The sequence below is a fragment of the Mobula birostris genome, chromosome 12 (assembly GCF_030028105.1).
Source record: "Mobula birostris isolate sMobBir1 chromosome 12, sMobBir1.hap1, whole genome shotgun sequence".
NCBI classification, from domain to species: domain Eukaryota; kingdom Metazoa; phylum Chordata; class Chondrichthyes; order Myliobatiformes; family Myliobatidae; genus Mobula; species Mobula birostris.
Window position 1 is genome coordinate 58025567 of NC_092381.1, and position 22307 is coordinate 58047873.

Genomic DNA, 22307 nt, shown 5'->3' on the forward strand with positions numbered 1-22307 from the left:
TTTAATAAACTGAGGTTTTCCAAAGCAAAGCGATACCAATAGCATTCAGGAAAATTTAATGTTCATTCTGCTCATATCAGACTGCACTACCCTTCTCTCAAAGGGTGCCCTAACGGGTCACCCTGTTATCTTCCTAAATAAAATCTCATTGGCATTTTACAAATTCCTTCTCCAGGGATCCAGCACCAACCTGATTTTCCCAAACTATATACATATTACAATCCCTCATGACTATCATAAGATTGCTCTTTTTACATACCTTTTCTATCTCCGGTCGTAATTTGTACCCCACATCCTGGCTACTATTTAGAGGCCTGTACATAACTCCCATCAGGATCTTTTTACCCTTACAGTTTCGTAACTCTATCCCCAAGGATTCTACACCTTCAAATCTTATGTCACCCTTTTCTTTGATTTTATTTTTTATCCCACCCCCTCCATCTACCTGTCTGTCCTTTCAATAAGGTGTGAATCCATGGATGTTAAATTCCCAAGTATGATCTTCTGTCAGCTACGATTCGGTGATGCCCACACTATCATACTTGCTAATCTTGAACTGCATTACAAGATCATCTGTCTTATTCCATATACTGCAAGTATTCAAATATAATGCCTTCAGTCGTGTACTCATCAGCTTTTTAAATTTTTTCTCCATTTTACTGGAAGTTAAATTCTTATCCCTTTCTAAACTTTTGATTTTTTGAAATTTATACTAGGGCATTTTGTAACTTCTCCTGCACTCTCCTTCCCTTTTAGCTTACTCTCACTTTTCCAAACTGTTGAACCCACCCCCTACTATTCAGTTTAAAACCTTATCCACAGCCCTAGATATGCCAAATGCCAGAACCCTGGTCCTAGCAAAGTTCAGCTGGAACCTTTCTCATCGGAACAGGTCCCTCCTTCCCCAATATTGTCGCCAATTTCCCGTGAATTTAGATCCACTTCTCCCATTATTAATGACTAGAGTGTTCTTGACATGTGGAAACATTTTTTCTGCATAATAACTGGCAAAACTATTCTAAAAATCCTTAGTCATTAGGCCCCTGGGTCACGAGTCTGCGGTCCGTGCAAGTCCGGAAGTTGAGGTCCAAAGGTCCAGAGATCAGTGTGCTGGTGTGAAATCCGAAGTTGGAGGTCCGCGTCTGTGGGTCCTAAAATCTAGACACAAGGATTGAAGGTCCGGAGGCGGCCTCTGCTGAGGCCTGTCTGGGTGGGTAGGAGTGTGGGAGTGATGGGTAAATGCCTCATTTTGCTGTTGTTTTGTGCTTGCTGCTTGTGTTGTTATGTGGAACATTGTAGGGCATGCTATGTTGGCACCTGAATGAGTGGTGACACTTGTGGGCTGCCCCGGCACATCCTTGGGTTAATGCAAATGACATATTTTGCTCTATGTGATAAATAAATCAGAATCTGAAACTGAAACACAGAAGCCCAAGGTAAATGATAAAGAATGCATCCAACAGGGGAAATAATTCACTATTTCACAAAGTTCCATCTGCCTTGCCCTGTCAGGTACCTTATGCTCCATCTGTGGAAGAATCTGAGGTTCCCACACTGGGTTTATCAATCATGGTAGACATTATAGAGTGGGTGTGGAATCAAGTGGCCTTTCATCCCAAGGGAACGCCAAAGAGAGAAAAAATTAAAATTAAAAATTGTTTCAATATCATTTTGTAACATGGAAACCAAGCTCACGCACAGTATTTTGGGTGTGAATACCAAAGTTCTGAACAGATATAACATGATCTCTTTGATATTTGCACTACTAAAATGTCAGGTAATGGCCATGTCCAACAAGTGGGAGTCCAATCATCATACTTTCCATTTTGAAGTGCTTACTGTGCTCACAATGAACCACAAAATGGACAAATTCCATAAAATTGTTGCTCCAGAGCAGGCTAGAGACTGAATATATTGTAACTAGTGATTCACGTAAGTCATCCTGACTGAATCAGAATTCTCAGAAACGTGATGAAGTATTTGACATTTGCCACTCCATCTGGCACTGTCCAAGTCAACACATCCACTCTACAGCGTAAACGTCAATTTCTTTCACCGTTAACACATAATGGCTGCAATGTGTATCATTCATAAAATGTACTGCAGTTGGCCAACCAATGTATCCTAATACCAAATGTGAAACCGTTAAAATCTAGTGCATTGTAGGAGAGAGCGGCAGACGCCGAGCACCAACATCTATAAATTGCTCTCCACTACAAATGTTATCCAGATTTGGAAATATATTTCTACACTTCCTTCTCACAAGATGGAAATCCTGGAACTTCCAGCCCAATTGCGCTGGCGGAATACCTGCACATCAGGAGTCCAAGAAAGCGATTATCAGCACGTGATTGCCCTGAAGTCAGAAAGTAAATACGGTTGGAGTTCGTAGCAGATCAAACAGTATCTGTGAAGAGGGACAATGTTTTTTTTCCCCATAGAAACTCTGTCCTGTGCAGAGAGGAGAGAAGTTTAGTTTTCTGTTAACAATTTCATATACCCATGAATATATTAAATTCGCCAATGAAAGATCAATTTCAAGCCTTGCAGCCACTAACATCGCGGAAGACAAACCCCCCCGGAATGATTTGCATGAGGCAATTGAGGTCGCAATTGCTCGTTTCGTGGGTACGCCTGTCGCCTCAGTGCGCAGGCGCAGACTGGGAGTGAGCGGCTTCCCGGACGGAGTGTGGATTCCGGCGTGTTGTGCTGTTGATTCCGGCAGCAATGTCCCGCAGGGGAGGAGGCAGGTTCGCCAGTTCCAGGGCAGAATTTCAACCTGAGCCGAAAGAGCAACCTGTACCAGCTGGTTTAATTAAAGCGGCAAGGAAGAGTGGACAGCTGAACCTATCCAACAGAGACTTGAGTGAGGGTAGGTAGGGGCGCAGGGATAATGGATTTGGTCATATAAGTGATTGCTGAAAGAGGCCTGCTTAAAAGAAAAAATATATATAAATGGGATTTGGATTATAAGGAAAGCACTTTGTAGTACTTTTGCCAGATCCTACAGAATTTTAATATTTGAGTAAATAAATTCCCAATTCTTCGTAAGCATATGCATTCATATATATGTAACAAGCTGTAAATGTTTCAACGTTTCCTTAAAAAGTGCACGGGATGTTTTGCAACATTAAAAGGATGCAAAATGATTCCTGAATTGTTCGATTTGTGGAGAACCGTTTAGTGTTCTGCCTGATCTGAGGAAAGGAAAATCTAAACAAGTTTCCTTTTTGGATTGTCAACCAGAGACCTCATCTGAAAATCGCAGGGGAGTAGGTATTTAGGGGTCAAAACACTTCGAGTGTTAGATAACTTCCGGTAAGACGAGAAAAAAAACATGAGATAGAATGTGACTACACGTAGATTGGCTGTGTTGTTAACGGAATTATCTTCAGTTGCTGCTTCATGGTCTGGAAATGTTTGTTGAAGTGGCCTGGCCCTGAGTTCCATTTCAGTTTTTTCGGTAATGAAGCGATTTGTATTCCATGCATCAGTCTTGGGCTTGTGCAGGTAATGTGTATTAGTCGTATGTATACATATACGTTAAGGCAAGTCTTGACAGACATGTGAGAGTGAAGACAATACAGTAAAAGCCCCTACTGTGCGCCTCTGACACCCTGACTGGTGGTGCTGGACCAGCAGATTTTATGGATGATTGAATATTATTCCTATTAATACTGCAATTTTCTACAATTTTAATATTTTTTAAGATCTTGCATGGTAGTATAGTCAATTACCAATGAATAACTGATTAAAGGGGGTATTGTTTTGCCAGCCACCATGAATAAAAACCTCAGGTGATATGAGCATTTATTTTTAAAGTCTGTGTGTGGTTGTTGCTTAGAAAGCACTGCCAGGGATCATCAGTTATAATATTCCAAAGGAAGTTAGATAAACACTGTATCTGAAAGTAAAGAATTTGTAGGATAATGTGAAGACGGGGAGTCAAGTGTATTAGGATGGTGGAAGTGATTAATTTGTATTTAAAAAGCAATGCAAATGTGAATTTTTGTGTCTGTATTCATGCTCCTGTCTTTTTTTTTAACCTCTGAAACTGGATAAGTCCAGATCTTATGAACGAGTGAACTGCAAGCCTTTCAGATCATGTTAATGATGAACTTGGGTTGTTAATCCTGGTGCAGAGTCAAAGTTCAAAATAAATTTATTATCAATGTACATATGTCACCATGTACAATTTCTTGTGGGCAATTAGGTTCAAAAGTTCATTTATTATCAAAGTATACAACTCTGCAATTCTTCTTCAGGTAGCCACACAACCAAGAAAAAAAAGCAGGCATGACCATCAACCCAAATCCCCCCTCCCTACACAAAAATGCGAACAAAATGGAACAGGTGTATCAATCCCCATATCCCCCCTCCCCATACAAGAAAACAAAATTGGAACAGATACATTAACCTCCAAATCCCTCCTCCTGCACAAAAAAAATGAACAAAACGGAACAGACACATTACAATAAACAATAGAATCAATGAAAGATTGCACCCAACAGGACGGACAACAATCTATGTAAAATAAAACTCTGCAATACAAAAATAAAAGGGGGGGGGTGGAAAAAGCAGTAAATATCGGGAACATGAGATGAAGAATTGTAGGTTGTGGGAACAGTTTAGCGGTAGGATGAGTTAAGTTATCCCCTCTAGTTCAAGAGCCTGATGGTTGAGGGGTAATAACTGTTCCTGTATCTGGTGGTGTGGGTGCTGGGGCTCCTGTACCACCTTCTTAACGAGCAGTGAGAAAAGAGCATTGCCTCAATGCTGAGGGACTTAGATAATGGATGCTGCTTTTCTGCCACTGAACTCCGTATAGATGTGCTCAAAGGTGAGGAGGGCTTTACCTGTCATGGACTGGCTGTATCCACGACTTTTTATAGCCTTTCCGTACAAGGGCATTGCTGTTTCCATGATGCAACCAGTCAATCTACTGTGCACCACACATCTATAGAAGTTTGTCAGAGTTTTAGATGACATGAAGAATCTATGCAAGCTTCTAAGAAAGTAGAGACTATGTCATACTTTTTTTTATAATGGCACTTTACATGCTGAACTCAGAACAGATCCTCTGAAATGATAACACCGAGGAATATAATGTTGCTGATCCTCTCCAGCTCTGATGTCTGATTGAGGGCTGGCTCATGGGCCTTCGGTTTCCCCCTGAAGTCAATAATCATCTTGGTATTGCTGACATTGAATAAAAAGTTGTTGTGGCACCACTCAGCTAGATTTTCTATCAGTCTCCCTCCTATATGCTGATTCGTCTCCACCTTTGATTTAGTTAGGGATGTCCAAATTTAGTTTGTAACTGGTATGTCAATACTTGGAGTGACCACTCCAAGTATAAGCTTTTAAAATGGATAGTTTAACTGTGAAGAAGAAAGGATTAAGGAGTGAATCTTTGCATTTGGATAGTTGAGGTTGGAACTGCCAATAATAGTGAGACCATGTAAGCCAGATACCATTAAGATCAGGGTTGACGAAAAGCAGTTTCTTGAGAGACATATGGATGACTAGAGGCCTTTGAATAAGGAGGATGGTAAATTCAATATCAAGGTACTTGGGGACTTTAAACTATGTAGGTTAATAAGCACAGGGTTAATGAATGAAAAGGACTTGAAGAAAATTAGAGAGTTCATCCTGGAAAAGAACTGCTAATAAAGATATAGACATGATTTTCAACAGGAATTTGAGACTGGAGCAGAGTTGGGTTGGAATTGGGCAGAAGCTAGAGAAAGTTGGTTGCAGAATATACTAAAAATTTGATGATTGTTTGGAAATCTTGAAGATTCAGTAGGTAACTTGCCTGTGCTAGATGCTGAGCCTTTAAAATTTTCTGTACTTCTTTGAACCTCATTGGAGCTTAATTTCCTCCACTCTTTAAACTTCTCTAGTTCTCAGGACAATTTGTTTTAGATTTTACACAGTACTATAATAAAATCAAGTGGATGTTGGGATAGTGGAGTTTTAATAAGAATAATGTGTGAGAAATCTGCCAGTCTGCACACCAAACTCTGAGCTAAATTAATAACTATATTGGTGCAGTTTCCTGTATTTCATCAGCTGTGCTCCTGGACTTCCATCCTACTCTGAACTCCATTTGGTCTATCTTCAACATCTCTCTCCCTCCTTTCACATGTGAATCACTCAGTGTTATTTATTGCATCCGGTACCCCCAGTGCAGCCTCTACATCAGTAAGACCTGACACATTTTGGGGGATCCACTTCACCAAGCACCTTCATTCCATCCAACACGTCAGCCAGGATCTCTCAGTGGACATCCATTCTAAATCCATTTTCCATTCCCACACAAACATGTCTGTCCATAGCCAGGTTGAGGCCAAATGCGAATTACAGAAAGTGCACCTCATATTCTGCCTAGGTAGTTCCCTAGTTCCCAACTTGATGGCATAAGCATAGAATTCTTGAGCACCATTCCCCTCTGTCCCATCTCCTGATTTTTTTTTTTTCTCCTTCTGATCCAATTGGTTCCCCTCACCGCACATCCCTCTCACTGGTTCCACTCCCTATCTTCTTTATTCCATGTTCTGCCATCCTCTCCTGTCATTCCGTCTTCTTCAACCCTTTGTCACTTCCAGTATCATTCCCAGCTTCTTACATCATTCCCACTGTCCGTCTTCCTTCATATGCCTATTATTTCCCTCACTTGAATCCACCTATAACCTACCAGCTCTGGCTCCACACCTTTTCATATTGGAAATTTCCCCTCTTTCCAGTTCATATCAGGAATCTTGGCTGAATCATCAATTATGTATTGCCCTCGGTAGATGTTGCCTGATCCGCTGAGCTCATCCAGCTCTTTTTTGTGTTGCAGGTGCTGAGCATGCTAGATTTAGTTTTTTTTACTGTAGCTAGCATTTTTTTCTGTATTCTCTTTCCAGTTTTAGTCATGATTGGATGTAAGAGTTTTCTGATTTTATTATAGGAAAATACATAATTCTAAGCTAATTTTAAGATTTAGGTTTAGTTGTCATAATTGTTTACTAAACTCTTCATTTTTGCAGTACCCCAGAGTGTATGGCGGATAAATGTGGACCCACCAGAGGATTGTCATTTGAGTGTCTCGTTTAATGCAAGTGATCGGTGGTGGGATCAGACAGACTTAACTAAACTTATCCTGGCTTCCAACAAACTGGAGTCCTTGTCAGAAGAGATTCAGCTTCTACCAGCCCTCACAGTACTGGATGTAAATATGTGCTGATAATTGTATTTTGAAAACTAGTCTGCATCAAAATATAATTGTGAATAAACTACATGACTATAAAACAATAATTTAAATGGGAAGTTAGAATTTCTACAATAATTACTGCCTTTAGGCTGAAAAATTTTCTAACAATTTTAATCAGTTATTACTATATTTAAGCCAGCGCCAATTTACTCTGGGCATGGATAAAGATTTGCTTGGCACTCACATTTCTAGTCTGATAGAATAGGTATTTAAATGAAAAAGGATAGGAAACTTTATTCAGGTAATCTCACAGGCAATCTGCTAAGAAATGGCTATATCAAGAAGGATGCTCAATCAAACTGAACGGTTTGAATACCATTCTCTGAATACCAGTGTCCTTTTTAAAAATTACCATGAATGAATTAGTTTGGATTTAATAAAATATTGTAATGGAATTATTAATTGTAATTTATGATCCTTAATAACTTGAAAAATTGTTAATTATCATTTGTACAATTCCCTGTTCATCAAACAAGTAGTTCATTTTCAATTTAAAGTACAAATCCTTTACCTTCTGGGACAAAGGAACAACCAATAATTAAGTACGTGTGACTGAAATTTTCAACTGTTGCTTCTGTTTAAGGATCCCTCTATTACATCAATGTAATTATTATAATACTGCTTAATACTTCTGTAATTGGGCTATCTTAGGCTTGTCAGCCCCATTTAGGAAAAGCAAAACTCTGATCTCAAACCTCTGCTGCCTTGCAGCTATACCCTCTCATGGGGAAGGCCTCAGGAATAAACCCTGAGGAAAAATCTGGAGCTGGAGTCCCAAAGGCAGTCCAAAGTTGAGTTCAACATTGACTGGCAACTCCTGTGATGCCGCTGGTGCCAAATTGTATCGAGCTCTGCCATTCCTTTGGGTTCATCAGCTGTCTGGAGAGGGGGAGACTGCTGCATGGGCTTGCATACTAGCTTGTGTATTGACTACGTAGGTGGCTGGGATGCAACTTCCATGGTCGACCCCGAACAAGAGAGGCTCTCAAATGAGCTATCCCAGAAAAAAATCTCACTAAAATAATACGTTTTGCATTTGGAAATTATTAAAAATTAGCTTCTGGGTCCAAGTTCATTTTGAAATGAGAACTTTTAATTCTATTAATCAATATATTATTATTTATCATTTTATTGAAATGTAATAGTGACTAATCAAAACATTGAAGTAAAATAAGAATCCACTTAAACCCTTTTTAAAAAAATGTAGTATCCATTAAGTGGATGACACTTGCATTAATTGGAATAGTACACTTTATAATGAATAATTTTATGAAGGCCAAGGTATTGATTTCTTTAAAATTGATTCTAGGTCCATGACAATCAGCTGACTTCTCTTCCTCAAGCAATCGGACAGTTGCTGAATCTCCAGAAGCTCAATGTCAGGTACTGCCTCAGATAAGTTCACTTTTATATATGAATGTGTTTAATATATGACAGAGTAACAAAGCAGAATTCATTTTAGATTAAATGGCATTTGGAAAGAATGTAAGAATTTTCAAATACAGAAAATGATTAAGAGTAAAAGGCCTGCCCTATTTTATTTTTTTAAGAACTTCAATCTTTTCTCTTACTATATTAATCAGTTGTAGTTACTTGAACGGATCTTGAGTTTGTCCATCTTCAGCTCACTCATTCTGTCCTTTGATTTTTTTTGGCTCAAGGCCTTGATGCAGTTGGCCACCAGTTTATTATCTTTTTGAGTGAAAATCTTGTTCTTTTTCTAAGTTTTAAAAATAAGATCATATGTTCTGGTACATACTATTTTTCTTATGATCAATGATTGCCTAGGTCAAATTTCTGACATTCTCTAAACATCAGAATGTTACTTCTGATAAAAGTGATTCTGCAGATGCTGGAATTCTTGAGCAATACACACAAAATGCTAGAGGAATTTAGCAGGTCAGGCAGCATCTAAGGAGGGAAATGAACAGTTAACACTTTGGTTCGAGTCCAGGTGAAGGTTCTTGACCCAAAACATCCACTGTCTATTTCCCTCCATAGAAGCTACTTGACTCATTAAGTTATTCCAGTGCTTCAGATGCCAGCATCTGCAGTCCTTAGTATTAACTTTTTAAATTAAGTTCTTGAACAAGTGAGTTAGGTTACACACCTTTTTTTAAAATGGAGTTCTCAGCAGTCCTTGTTAACATAATGTGGAATCAAATAGAGCTAGAAATCTGAATATCAGAATTTTCTGAAGGAAAGCAGAACTAATGGTTCAGATAAATGGCATTTCCTGGTGGAAAAAGATAGTCTACTTGCAAATTTGAATCAGATTTTATTGGCTCCGGCTGGCTAACCAACCAACTTTGCTCCCTGTGTTCTCTCCTCGCCTGCATTTGCTCAGGATGTGGTGATCTAGTCTGAACTATACCAGATTTTGTGTTCTGATGGAGATAGAAGCTGCAAGAGTAAAGAAATCGCTCATACAAAAAGCCCTTGAAAGTTTTAACAGCTGACAAGGGTTTGCTTTCATCTTTTCTAGCTATAAAAACTATGGAATTTCAATAGAGTTGCAGTTCATTACTATTTAAATAATTAAAGTCTGGCATTGTAAGATCTTATCAAATAACTTTTCTTTCTCCGCAGTTCCTGCCTGATTTCCTAAATATTTCCACAGTTTTCTGTTGTTGTGCAATTAAAATCTATATTTCTTCTTAAGCCTATCACCCTTACTGGGCCATAGGCTGCCAACAGCAGCTCACCAGCTTCCTCTGTCCTGGGCCAAAGGTTGATCTGCCCTGTGGTTTCTGCTTTCACCACACAACTTCATATGTTTTCTAGCCGAAGATCCTTCCTCTCCCAGGGATGAGGTCTTTGGAGCTTCTGTAGTACTAGTCTTTTACAGGGTGGGGTTGGTAGCCCCATGCCCAGCCCTCCTTTCGCAGCCGGGCTTGGGACTTTTCATGGTAAAATTAGCACAAAATCTTTGAGACTGGAATTTCCTTGGTGGTGGTAGTAGGAGTAGTCTTCCTGTAATTTGGTGACTAACTTCACCCAGTGATCCGGATTGAAACTGATCAACGTTTATCGATATTTGCTTTGTATTCAACCTTATTTCCAGTATGATCTATGTTGTTCTGAAGATAGAGCAATATTTTATTGCAGTTAAGCATATTGTTACTATAATTGCCCATTTTATGAACAGGACAATGAATGGTATTTTCACATAATCCCCGGTTTTGATTCCTTGTTCTTATACTGATTATTTTGATGCACATAAAAACATTTTGCTCATCTGGCTTATGACAATTATTTCAGAAATAAATGTTTTCACCGACTGTATGTGGGGTATAATTAAAAATTACTTCCAAGAAATCTCATCCAGTCAGATTTGTATTTCACCACTGGCTCACTATTTCTTGAACACTTAACAAATCCAGTGATCTCAAAATCATCGTATCTGGGCTAGAAATGTAATAGTAGAGAAACTCCTATGAGCAGAATATACCCAGATTCTGATTGTATTGATTAATTTGCAAGATACTTTACGCAAAAGTGCAAATGATCAGTCATTCAAAAATAAGATTAGAATATTTGCAGATAAGAATGTTTTAATATAGAGGTCCTAATTTGTTGAATGCTATTTTATTATCATATGGCTGATCTTGGAAAATTGTTTACAATCCATCGGTTATAGTGGTTTGAACTTCTACAACCTGAAGCTTTTGCAGAAGAAACAGAAAATGTTGGAATTGCTCAGCAAGTCAAACATCACCCATGGAGAGAGAAACAGTTGATGTTTCAGGTTGATAATCTTTCACTAGACCAAGTCCTGATGTCTGTGCTTCCTGGCGTAATGGGGAAAAACACTTGAATGCTGAGCAATCATTTTTGGCAGTTTGAGTATTTCCAGCTTCTGTAGTTAGGTTTTCAATCATTTTTGAAGTTTGATTTATTAGGCATGTTGTACAGGAAATATTTATAACATAGAATCATGCTTGCAAAAATACAATGTTCTGTTTTTAGGACAATTCAAATTTTAGAAGTATATTAATTTCATTAAAATGTGGTCTAAAGATTGACACTTAGATTGATACTATCTAGTAATTTGGAATTGTAATAGTCATCAGATGAATGATGATAACATTGTGATTGAAATCTATTATTCTATTTTTTAAAATAGGAGATTGGTTATTCTTCACTCTTCTGGCACCTCACTCATGAATAAAAAGGATACAAAGACTTCTTTTGAGACCCCAGCAATTTCCTCTTTTGTCTCCCTCAGTATACTTGGAAAGATTCCATCAGGCCCTTGGGACATATCCACCATAACGTATTTCAAAACACTACATCTCCTTCTTAATATCAAAACGCCCTCAAATATCAACATATTTTTGCTAATCTCATTATCATTCATGTCCTTTTTGGTGAATACAGATATGAAGTATTAATTACTTTACCCACTTCCTCAAGTTAATGAATAAATCTTTGTTCTTGAACAAACCTTTTTTCTAGTTATCCTGTCTTTCTTGCAAAGGCATTTCATAGCCCCTTTTTAGTTTTCCTAACTTCTTGTTTCCCTTCTTCTCTCTTTGTTTTCTTTAAGGGTCTTGCCTGCCTTCAACTTCTGAAAGACTGCATGTTTGTCATTTCCCTTTTTGACAAAATTTATATTATCTCTTGTCTCTAAGGTTCCCAAACTGTGACATTCTTATCTTTCAACCTTGCTGGTGTTAGTCCAGAACACTAATCAATTGGCTTTTAAACACGCTCACATATTAGATCTTGATTTTCTTGATTTACCTTCAAATAGCAGGTTCCAACCTACTTCCTTCAGTTCTCGCCTAATATTGTTGTAATTTGCCTTCTCCCTGTTTAACAGCTTCACTCAAAGATCAGTCTTATCCTTGTATGTAGACCTTGGTGAGACAGAAAACACTTGAAACATTCATTAGAGTTTACTAATCAGATAAAACTAGAATAAAATCAACAGTCTTTCTCTTTTAGTCAATAACTAGGTTTTGTGTTAGATAGTAATCGCACGATGGTGCAAAATGATAATGCCAGTGAATATCAATGGTAATCATTTGGACTTAATAACTGGCACTGTCGGTGCTGCTGCTTGCTGTTCGATTCGCTAAAGGGTGTTGTTTGGAATTGACCACTGTGCAGCCATTAACAAATATTTTTCTTCCTACTTTATGATGGAGAGGAAGCTCATTGTTGAAATAACAGATGATGTTCCCTCCAAGACACGAATTAGAGTAACTTCAACAGCATATTCTTAGGGCTGGGACTGTTGACCTTCACCATTTATAACTATCTTCTCTGTGTGAATTGTGCCTCCAGTTGTTTGCAGCATTTTCCCCTCACATTGGTCTAATGCTGGCCTGATGCCAAACCAATCACCATTGCTTCATCTTTGCAAGTCAGCACATTAGTTGATGTTTAAACCAAGACTGGTTTGGAGCTAAGTAGTCGTGAATTTTGCAGGTTATTGGAGAGTGATAATTTTTGATCACATAGTTGATGATGCCCTCCATGCTGATGATTAAAATTACATTGAATAGCAATTATCTGGGTTAGTTTTGTCCTATTTTTGACTGGGATAAACCTGGGGCAATTTTTGGCGTTGGATAGATGGCAGTATCGCATTTAGTGTATAATAGCTTAGTTAGACGTGCATCCAGAGTCATGAATTTGTACAGCATGGATACAGGCCCTTCAACCCATCAAGCTGGCGCTATCCATCAAGCACTTACTTACCTCACTAATAACATGTTTTCATTTCCCCACATTTCAACGTCTTGCAGATTGTATACTCACCCAGGTACTAGAAGAAATTTATAATGTACAATTAATCTACCAACTTACATGCTTTTGGAACATGAGAGGAAATTGGAGCGCTTGAAGGAGACTCTCAGTCATGTTCACTGGAACTGAGGCAGCAACACCACTAGATGTGCGCTCCCTTAGTTCTTGATGTTATGTGGAATGAAGGAAGATTGGCTTCTATTATGATTCATCCACACTTTGCTTCTGTGACACAGCTTTATCAAGCTGGTAATTATTCCATCATATTCCTGAAGTAATCAGTCAATGGTGGTAGGACTATGTAAGTGTCAAGGACCCTCCCAGCCTTCCCACAGTCTCTTTGACCTCCTGCTGTTAGTAGCATAAGAGTCAGAACTATAAGGCTGGGAAACAGCTTCTTCCCCAGGCTGTTAGACTTCTTACCACCCTGCAGCCACTTGGCACACATGTATAGTACACCTGTCTGAATGCCCTGCCCCCTCCTCCTCCCGCTCCCCAACTCACAGACGCGCTCTCATCCTGCACTGGTCACTTTTCATCTTCTATTGCTGTTGTTTTCACATATTTATACAACTGCTTGTTTTAGTAGTTAACTGCTTGTTAGTGCCAGTAACATTATACTGTCTTCTTTAGCCAGACCGTAGTGAGTGTGTGGAATTCATTGCTATAGGCAACTGTGGAGGCTAAGTCTATGTATGTTTAAGACAGAGGTTGATAGATTCCTGATTGGTCAGGGCATGAAAGAATATGGGGGTGGGGTGGTGGAGGAGGAGAGGCGGGGATGCAGGAGATTGGGGCTGAGAGGAAAAAAATGGATCAGCCATGATGAAATGGTGAAGCAGACTCAATGGGCCAAAATGGCCTAATTCTGCTTCTGTATCTTATTGTATTATTGTCTGTCTTAAGCAGGCACCTTGCACTTTGTCAAGCTGTCGATCTTCAGGCCTTGCTGCTCAGGGACTTGTGCTAATTTTATTTTGTGATTGTATGTGCTGGATCATAACTACATGTACTGTGCTCTGCACCATGACCCCAGAGGAACAATTTTCATATATCTGTGTACATGTTTGTGGTTGAACGACAATAAATTTGAATTTGAACTTGGTACCTTACTTTTGGGTATGCCTGGCACTGCTCCTGTCGTGCTTTTCTGCAAACCTCATTAGATCAGGTTGAATGGCAAAATCAAAGGTTCAAAGTACATTTATTATCAAATAATGTATAAATTATTCAACCTTGAAATTTGTTTGCTTACATGCCGCCGCAAAGCAAAAAACCCGAAAGAACCCAATTTAAAAGAAAATACAGGCCAACTGCCAACCATCTCTGCACACAGAGGAAAGAGGGGAAAAAAGACATCATACAAACAATAGAAGTAAGCAACAACAACAACAGCATTCCAAACCACATTGAATCCTTAGATCCAAATCCCCACAGCTGCCCAAAGCCTTGGTATTCAGTTTATCGTATTAGCAAGGCAAATCACTGCAAAGTTCGCAGACAAGAAGCACAGCCGCTGGGGACAGTTTCACAATCATAGTGCCGTGGAGAGAGAAGCCCCCAGTTTATCTGGGCCGGCATTTAAATTGTCTGAACAGCGGATTGTACTTCGCATTAGGACCTGAGCTCCGCACTGGTGAATCACCCCGGGCCTAGAACGTGCCACCCAGCAATTTGCGTCGGTCCTAGATTTCACTGCTGAAGAAGCTATTCGTGATCTCTGCACATCGACTCGGTGCTTAGAGTGATCCACCCTTGCAGCCAAGTTAGTTCGATGGGCCTCAGAGCTCTTCAGCCTCGTCTTCTCTCTGAATTGTTCATTTCAACCAGCACGGCTGCAACTCCAAGTGCATCAATTTTGCAATGCACCAGCAGGGCACATTTGTCGAGTTCGTTTTGCCTTCACTCGCCTCTTCAGTGTTTGCGATAGCTTACCACAATTTTCTTCAAGAACAGTTATTTGTAATATTTTTAATCAAATTTCTTTGCTTTTGAACTACCAATAAGCCGTTACATGTCTTTGGTAGTACCATCTTAAACCAGAAATATGTTGGGCATGAGGTCATAATTATGGTGGTGCATATTTCCACTGCTACTAATAATGTGCACCACCTCATTCAGGCCAAGTTTTGAGCTTAGTAAGCATTCTCATTTTCCACTGAGAAGGGGTATAGACAATGAGGATAAATTAGACTGAGTTTTGATTTATAGATTGAAAGGTTACAGGAAGATGATAGTAAATGTATGATATGTTCCTCTGAAGATGAAAACCAAAATTACTTTCATGAAATTGTTTATCAGATATTGCTGAAGTCATCAGGTGTTAATAGTTGTGAAATTCTAAAGTTCCTTTTTTAATTATTTTATTTTACATTAAATTCTGTTTTTAAAATGTTTTCCTTTCCATTTGCAAAGCCTGTAACCGTTGACATCTTACGTAAGTATTATGCAAGATACAAAGGCAAACTGAACCAGATTTGTAAACTAAGTGGGTTAGAAGGCCTCAGAAGAGAGGCCATGAGAATTAAAGAAGGAAGTCTCAGAGTGAGGGCCTTGGTGTCTGAAAGCCTAGCAACCTAGGATGGAGCAAATAAAATCGAGAATGTTCAAAGACTTGAAAGATTAAACATTAACTTTATTTGTCACAAATACATTGAAGCATATACAGGTTTCCCCCACCACCCGAAGGTAGAGTGTTCCTATGAAACGGTTCGTAAGCCGCAATGCTGTAAAGCGAAGAAGCAATTACCATTTATTTATATGGGAAAAATTTGTGAGCATTCGCAGACCCAAAAATAACCTACCAAATCATGCCAAATAACACATAAAACCTAAAATAACAGTAACATATAGTAAAAGCAGGAATGATATGATAAATACACAGCCTATATAAAGTAGAAATACTTTTCCACAATCATTGCCGGCACAGATCTCCATAGCGAAAATCTCATGCAAGCGCTGTTGGCAAAAACACTCTCTGCAGTAACCTTTAACCTATGAAGCTGCAAAATCATACCAAGTAACACATAAAAATACTCAGCCGATATAAAGTAGAAATAATGTATGTGCAGTGTAGTATCACTTATGGGAATCTGGAAGACAGCGCAGAGCACACTGATGGTGTGTTAGGCTGAGTCGTCGGAGTTTGGGTGGTGCAGTGGCCCGCACCCTCCGGGCCGCTGACCGATACCGATTCGTGGAGCATGCAGGGGTACAGCTGTAGCCGGGAGGCTCACAGCACATCTTTAAGAAAAAAGCCGAAATAAACATGCTAATTAATTAGGTGCCACCCGGCACATAAATGTCAGCGCAGATCAGAGGTGACGCAATTGGCAATGGCCTCTGATCTGGGCCGATAATTACGTGCCAGGCGGCACCTAATTAATTAGGTTGTTTATTTTGGCTTTTTTCTTAAAGATGTGCTGGGTGCGTCCCAGCTATCGCTGCATTCTCCGCGAATCAGTATCCGTCCGCGGCCTGGGGGTTAGGACCACTGGGTTGGTGGAACACGGGTGTCATCTCATCGTCGATCAGGGCAGGCAGGTCATCTTCTTCTATGTCTACCCGCCTCGATGTCAAAGGTCGAGGTTCGTCCTCTGCTGTGGCTGATGTGGAAGGCTTGCTTGACTGCTGAGCCTCGCGCATTTTTCTATCGTACAGTTCTTTGTAAGCACTCAAACCATCCTGCAAATATGCCCAAACCGACGTACCCTTTCAAAGTTAAAGTCTTACTTTATCATTGCAGCAAAAATCTCACGTAGTTGCCTCACATTCAGTTCCTGGATGACTTCACTTTCGCTACTGAATTCGGTTTCGATTGTTATCCTTTTCTCTTCCAATTGCATCAGCTCTTCATCTATCAGTTCTTGGTCATGGGATGCCAAAACCTCCTTAACATCATCTTCGTCAACTTCCACAAGCCAAACTCACTTTGTCCTTACTTCATTCACCACAGTCGAAACGCTTAATTATGCCTAGTTTTACGCTAAGAGTAACACCCTTACGAGCTCTTTCAGGCTTTTCCGATACCTTAGAACTCATCTTGTAAACAGCTGCTCACAGGCATGTGTTTAAGCAATACCGGCTAGAATGCAGTTCCGAATCCGAGGGAGAGCGGCTGCTCGGGGCGCATGCTGCCTTTTTTTCGCGTGCTGCTTTTTTTTCGTAACAGTGAAAACACCTTCTGTTAGCGAAAACAGGTAACTAATGTAGGTCTTTCGTAACAGTGAGGTTTCATAAAGCAAACGTTCGAAAAGTGGGGAACACCTGTAGTGAAATATGTCGTTTGTGTCAGTGCCAACATAGTCCAAGGATGTGCTGGGGGCTTCCTGCAAGTGTTACCATGCTTCTGGTGCAGCATAGCATGCTCACACTTACTAACCCATGTGTCTTTGGAATGTCGGTAGAAATCTGGAGGAAATCCACAAAATCATGGTGAAAATGTACAGACTCCTTGTAGACAACGATAGGAATTCAACACAGGTTGCTAGCGCTGTATACTTTATGCTAGCCGCTATATGCTAGAGTGGGAGGAGAATGCAGAGGAAGGGTCAGACCGTCATAGTATTTTAAATTCAAAAATGGTAAGACACTAAAGAAACTGTGTTGATTCATCAGGAGCCATTGGAGATCAATAAGCATGGGTAGCATTTAAACAGGACAATCTGTGTTACGAGTACAGGGAATAAGGCTTTAAATGACCATGAATTTGAAGAACTTTGAGAATGGGGGTTCAACATGATATTGTTGGAACAGTTCAGCATTGAAGTAGAAACATAGAAAACCTACAGCACAATACAAGCCCTTTGGCCGACAATGCTGTGCCGAACATGTACTTACTTTAGAAGTTACCTAGGGTAACCCATAGTCCTCTAATTCTTCTAAGCTCAAAGTACCTATCCAAGAGTCTCTTAAAAGACCCTATTGTATCCGCCTCCACCACCATTGCCAGCAGCCCATTCCACACACTCACCACTCTCTGTGTCAAAAAAAACTTACCCCTGACATCTCCTCTGTACCTACCTCCAAGCACCTTAAAACTGTGCCCTCCCGTGCTAGCCATTTCAGCCCTGGGAAAAAGCCCCTGACTATCCACACGATCAATGCCTCTCATCATCTTGTACACCTCTATCAGGTCACCTCTCATCCTCTGTCGCTCCAAGGAGAAAAGGCCAAGTTCACTCAACCTATTCTCATAAGGCATGCTCCCCAATCCAGGCAACGTCCTTGTAAATCTCCTCTGCACCCTTTCTATAGTTTCCACATCCTTCCTGTAATGAGGTGACTGGAACTGAGCACAGTACTCCAAGTGGGGTCTGACCTGGGTCCTGTATAGCTGTAACATAACCTCTTGGCTCTTGAACTCAATCCCACGGTTGATGAAGTCCAATACACTGTATGCCTTCTTAACTACACAGTCAACCTGCACAGCAGCTTTGAGTGTCCTATGGACTCGGACCCAAAGATCCCTCTGATCCTCCACACTGCCAAGAGTCTTACCATTAATATTATATTCTGCCATCATATTTGACCTACCAAAATGAACCACCTCACACTTATCTGGGTTGAACTCCATTTGCCACATCTCAGCCCAGTTTTGCATCCTATCAATGTCCCACTGTAACCTGACAGCCCTCCACACTGTCCACAACACTACCAACCTTTGTGTCATCAGCAAATTTACTACCCCATCTCTCTACTTCCTCATCAAAGTCATTTATAAAAATCACAAAGAGAAGAGGTCCCAGAACAGATCCCTGAGGCACCCCACTGGTCACCGACCTCCGTGCAGAATATGACCCATCTGCAACCACTCTTTGCCTTCTGTGGGCAAGATCTCCTTGGATCCCATGCCTCCTTACTTTCTCAGTAAGCCTTGCATGGGGTACCTTATCAAATTCTTTGCTAAAATCCATATACACTACCTCTTCTGCTCTACCGTCATCAATGCGTTTAGTCACATCCTCAAAAAATTCAATCAAGCTCATAAGGCACGATCTGCCTTTGACAAAGCTATGCTGACTATTCCTAATCATATTATGCCTCTCCAAGTGTTCATAAATCCTGCCTCTCAGGATCTTGTCCATCAACTTAACAACCACTGAAGTAAAATTCACTGGTCTATAGCTTCCTGGGCTATCTCTATTCCCTTTCTTGAATAAGAGAGCAGCATCTTCAACCCTCCAATCCTCCGGAACCTTTCTCATCCCCATTGATGATGCAAAGATCATTGACAGAAGCTCAGCAATCTCCTCCCTCGTCTCCCACAGTAGCCTGGTGTACATCTCGTCTGGTCCTGGTGACTTATCCAACTTGATGCTTTCCAAAAGATCCAGCACATCCTCTTAATGTCTATATGCTGAAGCTTTTCAGTCCACTGTAAGTCATCCCTACAATCGCCAAGGTCCTTTTCTGTAGTGAATACTGAAGCAAAGTATTCACTAAGTACCTCTGCCACCTCCTCCGGTTCCATACACACTTTTCTACTGTCACACTTGATTGGTCCTATTCTCTCGCGTCTTATCCTCTTGCTATCCAAGCACTTGTAGAATGCCTTGGGGCTTTCCTTAATTCTGCTTGGCAAGGCCTTCTCATGGCTCCTTCTGGCTCTCCTAATTTCATTCTTAAGCTCCTTCCTGCTAGCCTTATAACTTTCCAGGTCTTGATCATTACCTAGTTTTTTTTTTGAACCTTTCGTAAGATTTTCTTCTTGACTAGATTTTCAAATGCCTTTGTACACCATGGTTTCTGTACCCTACCATCCTTTCCCTGTCTCATCGGAATGTACCTATGCAGAATGCCACTCAAGTATCCCCTGAACATTTGCCACATTTCTGCCAAACATTTCCCTGAGAATATCTGCTCCCACGTTATGCTTCCAAGTTCCTGCCTGATAGCATCATATTTCCCCTTACTCCAACTAAACACTTTCCTAACTTGTCTATTCTATCCCTCTCCAGTGCTGTGGTAAAGAGAATTGTGATCACTGTCTCCAAAATGCTGTCCCACTGAGAGACCTGGCACCTGACCAGGTTCCTTTCCAAATACCAGATCAAGTACAGCCTCTCCTCTTGTAGGCTTATCTACAAAATGTGCCATGAAACCTTTCTGAACATACCTAAAAAAAAAACTCCACCTCATTTAAACCCCTTGCTATAGAGAAATGCCAATCAATATTGGGGAAATTAAAATTTCCCATCAAGACAACCTTGTTATTATTGCACCGTTCCAGAATCTGTCTCCCTTTCTGTGCCCATTTGGCCCGTCACATCTGCTCTGCCATTTCATTATGGCTGATCCAGTTTTCTCCCTGGTACCCTTCATGCCCTGACCAGTCAAGAATGTATCAACTTCTGCATTGCTCCTATGCTCCTTGTAAACTTCTTGTGGTCTGTTCTCATGTTCCATTTAAAATCAACTTGATGTAGTGGTGCGTAGCATCTTAAAAAATGTGAAATAAAAGTGCATTGGTGTATTAATAGGAGTCACATTAAATAATCTGTTATATCTGTTGATCCAATATCACTGGAGCCCTAAAAGTGCCATATTATTCATATTTTTTGATATTTGTGATTGTGTACTACAGAATGTTGACTGAAAATATATATGAAGTAATAACTTAGAATGAAACAAACGCGTTCAAGTTCTACATATGAAGTAGTTTTAAAACTTAATCTCACAGGCTCACTCTGAATACTTTATTATTTCAAGACAATGGAAGACGTGGGAATTGCTTTTTCACAAGTGCCATGATTTTTTTATTTTATTATAGATCACACAGAGTACATGTAGGTGTGTTGTAGTAGAAAATATGTAAACAGGTCAATACATAAACTTTTACTGTCTTTCAATTCCTAGCCACAATAAACTAACGGAGCTGCCAGATGAACTTTGGAATTTAAGGACCTTGAAAAATCTGCAACTACAACATAACGAATTGGAAAGGATTCCAGATGGTATAGGTCACCTTGTTCATTTGGAAGACCTGGTATGTTGAACTTATCATAAAAGTTGCCTAGAATATCTCAAACAGCCACAGGTTGCATTTTGACAAAACAACAAATATTAACCAATAACTGCCCTTAATTTACATTTTATGTTACATTGTCTTTTTATCTGTGTTGATCCAAAAAAGCAGGACAAATCGAAAAGAGTTCTTTACCACTCAAAATGATTACTCTCAATCATTAGCATTACATTGGAAAATACCATCTATCATGTTAACAAACAGTATTTACATTTCTCTCACAGTTGCTGTTAGATCTACTCAAGTGACTCCAGCAGCTTTCCGTTTTATGTTTCTAGAATCTGTTTTTTTTTGACTTGCTAACCCATTGCCTGCTTTCTAGCATTTTGTGTTTCATTAGGACTACTTGTCAGATCTTTGGTCGAAACATAGGAAAAAAAGTCCTAAAATCCATGTATAAAGTAAAAGGTGACTGCCTTTGACATTGAGGCAACTTTCAACAGTGTGTAGCATCAAGAAGTCTTGGTGATAATAAAGTCAATGAGCAATGAAGAGGGAAAGATGTTAATGGTTAGAGTCCTACTTTGTACAGTTGTTCGTTGGAAGGCAGTCATTGAAACCCTGGGAAATTGCTGCAAAACTTCTTTAGGTCAATGCCTTAGGCAAAACCATCTTTAGCTGGTTCACCAGTGTCCATGTGGCAAGTACATACGCACCACACAAGTTTACCTAATGAGTCTTCAGCGATCTCTTGACATTCTGTAGTATCAACATCTTCACAGTTCCTATCAGCAATGTTTTTAGTGTAATTTTTGACCAGAAATTTAATTATGCCAGCCGTAGTAATATTGTGGATGCAAAAGCAGATTAGAGGCTGGCTACCCTGCAACAAGTGACTTGCCTCCTGATGTCCAAAAGCCTTTCTACCATTCACAAGGAATGTGAAGGAATAATGTCCACCTGCTATAATCTAGCTAAATGCATCCACAATGATATTGAAGAAATGCAACACCATTCAGGGAAAGCTGCCCATTTCATTTGCAGGCTACTGTGGGAAGCGAGGGAGGAGATTGCTGAGCCTCTGGCGATGATCTTTGCTTCATCAATGGGGACGGGAGAGGTTCCGGAGGATTGGAGGGTTGCGGATGTTGTTCCTTTATTCAAGAAAGGGAGTAGAGCTAGCCCAGGAAATTATAGACCAGTGAGTCTTACTTCAGTGGTTGGTAAGTTGGTGGAGAAGATCCTGAGAGGCAGGATTTATGAACATTTGGAGAGGTATAATATGATTAGGAATAGTCAGCATGTCTTTGTCAAGGGTAGGTT

At 40.0% G+C, this 22307-nt stretch overlaps 1 protein-coding gene across 2 annotated transcripts in view; it reads left to right on the forward strand.

Annotated features, from left to right (window-relative positions):
* The first annotated feature begins 2639 nt into the window (after positions 1–2639).
* The window catches only part of lrrc40 (leucine rich repeat containing 40), a 92592-nt gene continuing 72924 nt past the window's right edge, over positions 2640–22307 (forward strand). The window contains exons 1-4 of one of the 2 annotated variants that reach the window (XM_072273840.1): positions 2640–2872; positions 7038–7219; positions 8571–8644; positions 20876–21005. In XM_072273840.1, the coding sequence (XP_072129941.1) occupies positions 2728–2872; positions 7038–7219; positions 8571–8644; positions 20876–21005 (531 nt within the window). In that variant the 5' untranslated portion in view covers positions 2640–2727. The remainder of the gene's footprint in view (positions 2873–7037; positions 7220–8570; positions 8645–20875; positions 21006–22307) is intronic. The other variant, XM_072273839.1, reaches the window with a different exon arrangement.